The sequence below is a fragment of the Rhagoletis zephyria genome, unplaced genomic scaffold, assembly GCF_001687245.7.
Source record: "Rhagoletis zephyria isolate East Lansing unplaced genomic scaffold, Rhagoletis_zephyria_1.1 Rzeph_scaffold_14387, whole genome shotgun sequence".
In the NCBI taxonomy this organism is placed as follows: Eukaryota; Metazoa; Arthropoda; class Insecta; order Diptera; family Tephritidae; genus Rhagoletis; species Rhagoletis zephyria.
The window spans coordinates 3,746-13,078 of record NW_016171456.1 but is presented as its reverse complement, the minus strand read 5'-3'; the positions used below and the strand labels follow the sequence as shown (position 1 = coordinate 13,078).

Sequence of the window (9,333 nt, the reverse complement as noted above, 5' to 3'; positions counted from 1 at the left end):
ATAGATATAAATACATTACTTTTTATTTTTATTTTATTTTCCCTTGGTCTTCAAGGGTTAAAGACATTCGTAAAACTTTTGTTTTTAAAAGGCTTTTAAATTTTAAAAGCTCTTTGAACGAATTACCCTTAATGATTATGCTCTTTAGTACCCCACTTTCACATACGAAATATTCGTCATTTATTGCACTGTGGAAACCCGGCCTTATATGAATAAACATTTTTTCAAATAATTAAAAAAAAAACGTCATATATGTCTTATGCCTATATAATTGCTGGATATTAATTTTATTTTCTCTTTATCCTGTATACATACGGAACAAACGTGCGGCATATGTACGAGCACTCCGCCCACGGAGTGTGGTTCCGGCTGTGGCACTGCAACTGGCACTGGTCCTAGGCACGAGCGAAAATTTAAACGAGAAACAAATATGGAATATTAGTCAGTTGTTTTGACGGTGAATTTGCAGATTACTTTTACTTTTCTTTTTGAAACTCGAATACACAGGGAATGCTAGAAAAGGCAAAACATATTTTACATGGGGTATGGTTGCAAGGGGTGGCTGGGGTTTATCTAGATTAAATCATTTTTTTTGGGTTCGCATCTGGCTACAATTCATGCAACTATTATTTGTAGAAATTTAAAATTAATTTTTAGTGGCGCTCATTGCTTCAAGATTCAAAAAATAATATGTAAATATTTACAAAGTTGCTTTCAAAAACAAACAGCAAAATATGTACATACATACGTCTGTATGCATATAGTTATTTTTCTTATAAAAATACAAAAAATATATTATATACAAAAAGAAAAAAAATATATTATATAAAAAAAAAAACAAAAAAATGAAGCAGATTCACGCATGCATTGGAAAGTTTGTGTTGGTTTAATAATGTGCAATATAAGTGTGTACATATGTATGTAAATAGTATGTATGCAACCCTGATGATATGTCTGTGTTGTCTGCATTTTTTTTTACAGAGCTGAGTTATGTTGGCAGACATACATATAAAGTATCCCCACAAAAACTTGGAATATTAGCTGATCCGAAATACAGTAGTGACCAGATAAAGGTTGCCACCTACACTATTTTTCTGAGAATACGACAACGAATACGAAATGAAATACGAATACTAATACGAACACTAATAGGGAAAATGTGGCTAAGACAGTAAATAGTCTTTCGTAAGAAAAATGAAGACAAATGACAAGATAGTTCGAAAGACTTTTGTTATTCTAGCATCAAATTCTTAGAAAGAAGCTCTTTCACTCACCACTCGCGTCACTCCAACAGTCGCAATGGCCGAGTGCGCAGAGCATAGGCGTGTTTCTTCTAATTTAATTAATTTCTTTTCTTCTTTTAATTAATAAAGAAGAAAACATTTTTATTTAAATTTCATTTAATTTTTAAAACCATTTATTTATTTATTTTTGCTTTAATATTTTACTTAAATTTAAATTTATCACATTTTTATTTAAATTTCATTTAATTTTTAAAACTATTTATTTATTTATTTTTGCCTTAATATTTTACTTAAATTAAAATTTATCACTTTTGATTGTTTTCAAAAGAGAAATATATATGTTTTTAAAATTTAATTGATTAAAAAAAAAACACTTAACAGGCGAACAGCATAACGCCAAGACCTCCTCGTTAGCAGATGTTTCAATTAGTCTTTCGAAAGACAGTAAAGAGCTTTTAAGATAGTAGCTGCCAGAATAGACAACTGTCTTACGAAAGAATTTTGTCTTTCAGAAGAATGTGGTGAGGTGAAAGAAAGTTGCGAGAATTGCCCTATAAGTATTACGGTTACTTTCCGCAGACGAATACAAAGACAGCGACTAACACGAGCACGATAAACTAGAAACGCGCTGACACTCTTGTATAGACAAACAAACAAAAATACTAAAAACTCAATACCAAACAGGGCGTCCAGATTGTTTAAATAAAAAGCGCAATTTATGAAAAAAATAGCCAAAAATCGCAATTTTTTTTTAAATAAAATTCATGAAATCAATTTAACAAATCTTTTATTTTAAAAATGAGATCTTGTTATAATATAGTTTTTAAAACCAAAAACGAATAGAATACCTTCAGAGGGTGATAATAAATAACACAAATCACTTATATAATAGTGATGTACAAACAATTTTCTTTAAAAATTCGCATACTTTTAAAAAATATTTGTTTCAACACATTTTGCAATAGGACTGCGCAATTATTAAATTTATTATAACTCACTCGCACAATCCGCTTTTAAGAGCTCGGCGCTAAAAATTAAATAAATACCTATAATAAGGCGAGATCAGCTATTTCCAAAATTTTTTTGAAAATCACCTGTAGTGTGTGATCTATTTACATTTCTGTTGTTGTCATATATTGAGCTATTCAACCTTGATAACATACTGTTTGATATTGGAAACGTTTTGAAGGGCAAAAATCGCCAAAAATCTCCAATGGCGATTTCCTAAATTTTTACGCGCAAATATCTAAAAAAAAATCGCCAAATTGGCGCGAAGTCGCCAAATTTGGACACTCTGATAACAAATAAAATGTTTTGTATTAGCACAAATTCGCTGAAAGGTATATAAATTTGTGCAACATGGCGTATGAGTTTATTTAAAAAAAGTGTTACAGGCAAGACATATTGAAAAGGTAGTAACAGTAGAGCAGGCGATTCTTTTTTCTTGATTTTTTGGTCTCTAAAATGCCACATATTGTTAATTTTGTTTACTAAAGTTCTTCATTTTCAAAATGCATGTGAAACCATTTTTCATAAAATAATGCAATAGAAAACGACATTTGGAAATTTCACTTAACTTTGTGCTGCTACAAACGCAATATTTGGGGCCTTGCAAGGAATGGATCGATGATTTGAACTCATACAAATTTAGTCAATATTTTTTTATTTTTTTATTGTTTTTTATTTTACATGGCCTTAGTAGACATTAAAAAAAAAAAACAATATTTCTATGACACTTTCGAGAGCAGAAGTAAGAACAAAATACACGTAAATGGGGTTTCTGCCCTGTTTCATCATCAACGCGAACCCTTAGCCACTTGCAACTTGCATTTTAATTCCATAAAACTGCATACCCAAAATTTTTATACAAACGACAAAAATATATTAATCTTGGTGATTATTTTTTTTTTTTAATTTTGTACGCTTTGGGAGAACCCTACAATTGTTTTCAACTAGTTTTTATTATGTAACATTTATTAATTGGAACAAGAGAATCGATTTTCTTCACAATTTCTACTTTTTCTACTACATATTTCAAAAGTATTAAAATCTACTGTTACGGATGATACTACTTTAGTTAGCCGTAAAAAATGCTCTATTAGACCATCCGAAGGAATACATAAACCTCATTGAATAATGGCTTATTGGCGTATAGAAGTCAACGAGCAAAAGTGGAAACATGTTACACTTGCACTAAGGCCGCAATTCCTCAATCTAACGAAGTTTAATATCTTGGTATTTGGTGAAAACATTTTACAACTAAGTTAATGCAAATGAAACTAAACTCAGTTAATTTACGTTGGCTTTTAAGTATACAAAAAATCGGCATTGAGCTTAGCCTATAAGTACTGTTATACAATGCAGTTTTAAACCAATGTGGATGTGTGGTATTGAACTGTGAGGGTACGACCACTGGAACGAAACGCTCTCGTCGAGAACGCGAAGGGCATTAACAGAAGAGCCATGGTGTGTTTGCAACGACCCTATACACAAAGAAATACCCGCGGTCAAAGTCAGATAGAAAGCAGAGTGAAATACATAAGAAAAATACGACATCATCCCACGATGTAGCGGAGAGAAGGTGACACCTTCCGCAAACCGCTACTTTGGTTTTGCCAATCTTATAAATTTTGTTAAAAATAGAAAATGAAGATTGTGAAAAGCTTATTGTGTTGTACGGGTCATACATCGCGGTAGGGATTCACAATAGCTTATGACAGCCACACTATGTAGGAAATGTAAAGAGTCACAATTCAGCCAGAAGTCACCATTGCTATAAATTAGAGTGACCTGATGTACATACATACATTGTTTTTACCTCCCCAAGTATATGATCCATTTATTTTCCGCACACAACGGATAACGCTGTTAAAACTCGAGGACTCTTAAGTCCGCTGGACAATCGTTTAAGCGGTGCTTCAGATTACATTGTCTTATTTAGGACAAGGCAAGACAGTGGCGGCATTAGAGCGGAAGCTATCACGCCAGCTTCATTTGAACAGTTTGCGTTGATAAATTCAACCTCTAAAGGAGGATCAATGAAAACAGATATGAGCCATAGTTCGTTTGAAAATAGTTAGCTTGATGGCATTTAAGACATTTAAGACAGAATTATACAACTACAGATTAGTTCCCTTCCGGGCCAATGCAGTTTCCTGGAATATTTCTGTGCCTATCCTAGAATTATTACCTTCGAATGGGATTTGTTGCACTGTAGATTTTAAAACTAAAGTGCTGAACACATTGAAAGCTACGGTCAACAGATTCCAATTTGTTATCTTCATTATCTAAACGCTTTGTCGATGGCGACATGATACTTTCGAATGCGGCAGCGACATCATGAATTTGGATGAGTTTGACATAAAAGAAGAGATTTATTCCGGCCACAACCACAGTTGTCGCGTAGCCCTGTCGTCGCCAAAATAATGTTCTACATAAGAATACGTGAAAAAAATAATTTGACAGCTGTGGTCCGTAGCTCGTCATTTTCATTGTGTTCGGGCTATAAGCCTACCGAGAAGACTGCGATTGAGTATTCTATTACAAGAAGCCTTCCTTTTACGCAGTTGTATGCTTAAAAGTAATTCTGAATGAATTTTGCTTTGTAGAAGCTTTGTAGGGGTTGTAGAGAAAGGCCCCTTTACAATACTATGACTCCCAAGAAATAAGGAGCCTTTACGTTAGCTGATTCACTATATGTCCCTACAGCCCCTTTTTTAATATTAAGCTTCCGGTAAAGGTATACATAACGAAAATTTGTACAGTAAAGTCCTCATTAGTGGCAATGTCACTCGTGACCATTTTCGCTATTGGAAATCTGTGGCATTTTGTCCTAATTTGTNACCACAGTTGTCGCGTAGCCCTGTCGTCGCCAAAATAATGTTCTACATAAGAATACGTGAAAAAAATAATTTGACAGCTGTGGTCCGTAGCTCGTCGTTTTCATTGTGTTCGGGCTATAAGCCTACCGAGAAGACTGCGATTGAGTATTCTATTACAAGAAGCCTTTCTTTTACGCAGTTGTATGCTTAAAAGTAATTCTGAATGAATTTTGCTTTGTAGAAGCTTTGTAGGGGTTGTAGAGAAAGGCCCCTTTACAATATTATGACTCCCAAGAAATAATGAGCCTTTACGTTAGCTGATTCACTATATGTCGCTACAGCCCCTTTTTTAATATTAAGCTTCCGGTAAAGGTATACATAACGAAAATTTGTACTGTAAAATCCTCATTAGTGGCAATGTCACTCGTGACCATTTTCGCTATTGGAAATCTGTGGCATTTTGTCCTAATTTGTAAAAAAAATTTGTCTCATTTTAATGCCCAGTGGAAATTCGGTATTATACCCGTACATAGTGTCTGTAGTAATAAAAGCGGTGGCGAAAGTGTGCTCGTGGTATATGTAAGTATGTACATTTGTTGGTGAGTGGAGTAAGTAAATAAACTGTGCGCTGCAGTGTACAGGGTGCAAGTGACGGTGTTGCAAAATATTTGTTTCAGTGGCTAAAAGGATTTATTCAGGTTTGTTGTTGTAAACTTGGTGTTGTCTTTTGCTGTTCAGTTTGAAGTGTTAGCAAATGTTGCTAATTGTTTTTAGAACTATTTAAAACATTTTTTTTTAAAATCAGCATCATTAAAAAATCAACGAAACGTTTAATTTGTCTTTACAAAATTGCTGCAGCAAAAATCAATCAATCAATTAATCAATTAATGAAAATGAAAGTAGTAAGTAAGTAAGTAAGTAAGTGAGTAAGTGAGTACGTAAGTAAGTAGGTAAGAATGTTGAGTAGAGCAGAGCAAGAAAGAAACAAATAGTATAGGAATACGTGAATGCTGGTTGAATGCTGGGATGCTTCACCTGCCATAATTATAATTTTCCCATCGTCTGAAAAGAATTGATCTAGCTTTAAGATGTCTTAAGGAATTAATTAAGCAAAAGTTTATGTTAAAGATTTATAATTAATATTTGCATTTTTTTGAATTGTTACGAAATGTTGTGATTATTGTAGTAGTAGTAGTAGTAGTAGTAGTAGTAGTAATAAAAGTGGTTGTATCGGTTGTAGAGTAGAGTTAAAAAGTGACACGCAGTGTTGGGTGGGCGTAGGTTGTTTTTTATGAGTCGAGAGCACAGATAGTGAGAGTTCAGAGTACGCGTTTATTGATGAAGAGAGAGATAGAAAGATAGAGAGATAGTGAGATAGAGATACAAGATACATAATAACAAAGTGAATTAAACGATTTTAAATTTTGGTTTATTTATATTTTGTCACATAGAAAGAAAAAAAATCAATAAATTTATTTTATTTATGCGTTCTTTGCGTTTACTTTTAAGTGACTATTTTTAATATTGATTATCATGAGTGGTGAAATTTAAACCGTACATTTGGTGAATTTAGTTGCAAAATTTACAAAACAAAAAAGTTTAAGTTGTTGGTACGAGCGATTTTGCATAAGAAGTGAAAGTTCTTTCGGGTAATTTGGGTCATAGGTGTTACATATTTAAGTAAGAGTAAAACTTGAGGAAATATTACGAATTATTCATTTTATTTATTCAGAGCATTCAGGGTGCAAATTCTACTTTTTTTAAGTTTATTACATAAAAATTAAAATTTAAATTTAATAAATTTAGTTTAAATTTATTATCAACGTATTATGTAGTATGCCAGTTTTTTAGCACATTTTTTCTCAATTTAATCGCACCAATAATGCATTGCATTTTTTTATTTATTTACTTTTTTATTTAATTTGTTTTATGATTGGACTAAAGGTGGTCTAATTTTAAACAAATTTAACATTTAGAATACTATTTGAGCGTGTGGTTAACCGTTTAATTTTTACTAACTATGCCATTAATTAACTAAATAGTTCACATTTTTAAATTTACAGTGGGCTATTTAACTTTACTTGGGTCAGTTTATTTTATTCAACGAATGCAAATGGAATCTTCTGCTTCACCACCTTACTCAGGGTAGATTCTTTGTAATATTTAGGCGAAAACTCCATTCATATGTGTAGGATTGATTAGCTGTGTGGGTGTGTGTATATTTGTCTATATATGTATATGTGATTAAGAATAGATAATTTAAATTAAGTCACCTGCAAAACCGCCTAGTGGACCCAATGGTATGGGCAATGGCGCCATTGAAAGCGATATATCGCGATCACGTGATTTCTCCTTATCACTTTCGGGCGGACTTTTACGTGAGGATTTTTCCTCTTCGATGATATCTTCAATTGGAACCTATGAGGAATGAAAAATCGTTCATGAATATTACGTTAATATTTTAGAGACGAAAATTTTTCGATGCATTTTCAGCTCTTCAAAGTATGGTATGATGGTCATTAATTTCTATTTCAAAAATATAATTTTATTCTTTTTCAACAACTTCAAAGCACTTGAGGCCGTTTCCAATGAAAAATTTATGTGAAAAGCAACAAGCAGCCTTATAGGGAATTTACATGATTCAACTTTCACAGGCGATTAGTTGAACCAAAAGTTGAACGAAAGTAGGCAGCCGACCAACTTCATTGTAAGCGATTAGTTGAAAGGCCGTTTACACCAGGCGATTGTTGCTTTCAACTAAAAATCGCCTGAAAAATCGCCTCATGTAAATTCCCTATTATCATGAGTTTCATTTCCGCCGAACCGGGTCAGTTTTGGTTTCTATGGTTTTACTATAGGCGGATGATAAATTTTCGGGTGAGTTTTTTTTTCAGGCGAAACTCGGGATAAGGCAGAATAGTTTTATATTTTCTTCAACGAGTTCGCTGAGATTTGAATCAGTAACTTCGGCATAAAAAGCCAGTATTCTTCCAGCAAAGCTAAGTTCGCCCCCTACAAACTGATTTTGTTTTTTACACTTCCTCGAGGTAGTGATATCAAAAAAAAATTGATTTTCGAATCGAAATAAAAATAATCTATGCAGGAGGAAATCGTCAAAAAATAAATCGATTTCCCAGTATCGATATGTATATATATATATATTTTACTTAATTTTTATAAAGAAACAAAATACAGGTATCTGACCAACACTGAAATTACAAACATTTATTGTAATTAATTTTTAAAACTTATTTGCACAAGAGAAAAAAATTATCTTTTACTTCAAAATCAACGTCTGACATGTGTTTGCATTTCGGGAGCAATGCGCACATGCCCGACTCGGAATTTCCTTGCGCACGCCGCTGTTATAGGGCCCCTAAACGATACAAAAACATTGCGCAATATCGGGCTTGCGTCGGTCGTTTGTGTGGTGCATGGGGTTGTTTGTACAAAATTTCACAGTTATTGCGCTAAGATCAAAATCGTTTTGATATTTATTTTTTGTGTTATTGTAAAATAATTTGTGTTGCGTATGGCAAGAACTGCGCAATTTGTAGTCTTGTTTTGATTTTGGTTTCCAGATATTGCTGTAAAATCAATTATATAAATAGGCAATCATGTTTCTTTACACCCCTTTTGCGGCTAAACTATACTTCTAAGGTATAAACAAATATATATCATTAGAAAGGTATTTTGATGCACGCGATTTTTATAAGCTTTTATTTAACTTGGTCATCCCGCGCAAATTGTGGAAATTTCCAATCGATTTTAAACTAACTTCCCGACAAGTTAGAGACTTGAAATTTTCAGCATAGTTCCAATCACGATGACAATGCAATTTAAAATATAAATGAATTCCCCTGGACCATGGGTCTTGATTCAAAGTCGGTCAAAAATTAGTAAAATTTATGGCTAACAGAGCGTAATTTGCCAAAGAACGTAAAACCAGAGCAAAGCTATTTATGGCAAATTCTAGATATCAACCTAGTCTAGATATGAACCTCGTTGTAGGCATCATATCAAGGAGATACAATTAGAAGACTNTGCCATGCTACAGCGGAAGTGGACGACACGCCATTTCTTTAAATGAAATTAACTGCTGCTATATGTATGTATGTACATATGTATGTTTATACAAAACCTAAGCAAACAACATTTTGCTTGCATAGTCTTCTGTTCTCTTTCATTGCAAGTTGAATTATTTTAATATCTAATATATAACGCTTTTATAAATGGACTAAAAATTAGAAAATAAAGTAATGTAAAAA

General features: G+C 32.9%; 1 protein-coding gene across 1 annotated transcript in view; it reads right to left on the bottom strand.

Moving 5' to 3' along the window:
• Positions 1–111: 111 nt before the first annotated feature.
• Positions 112–9,333, bottom strand: part of LOC108378555 (protein unc-79 homolog) — a 12,961-nt gene continuing 3,739 nt past the window's right edge. The window contains exons 6-8 of the mRNA XM_017634848.1: positions 7,339–7,483; positions 6,101–6,157; positions 112–395 (exon numbers count right to left, since the gene is read on the bottom strand). Of these exons, the coding sequence (XP_017490337.1) occupies positions 247–395; positions 6,101–6,157; positions 7,339–7,483 (351 nt within the window). The 3' untranslated portion in view covers positions 112–246. The remainder of the gene's footprint in view (positions 396–6,100; positions 6,158–7,338; positions 7,484–9,333) is intronic.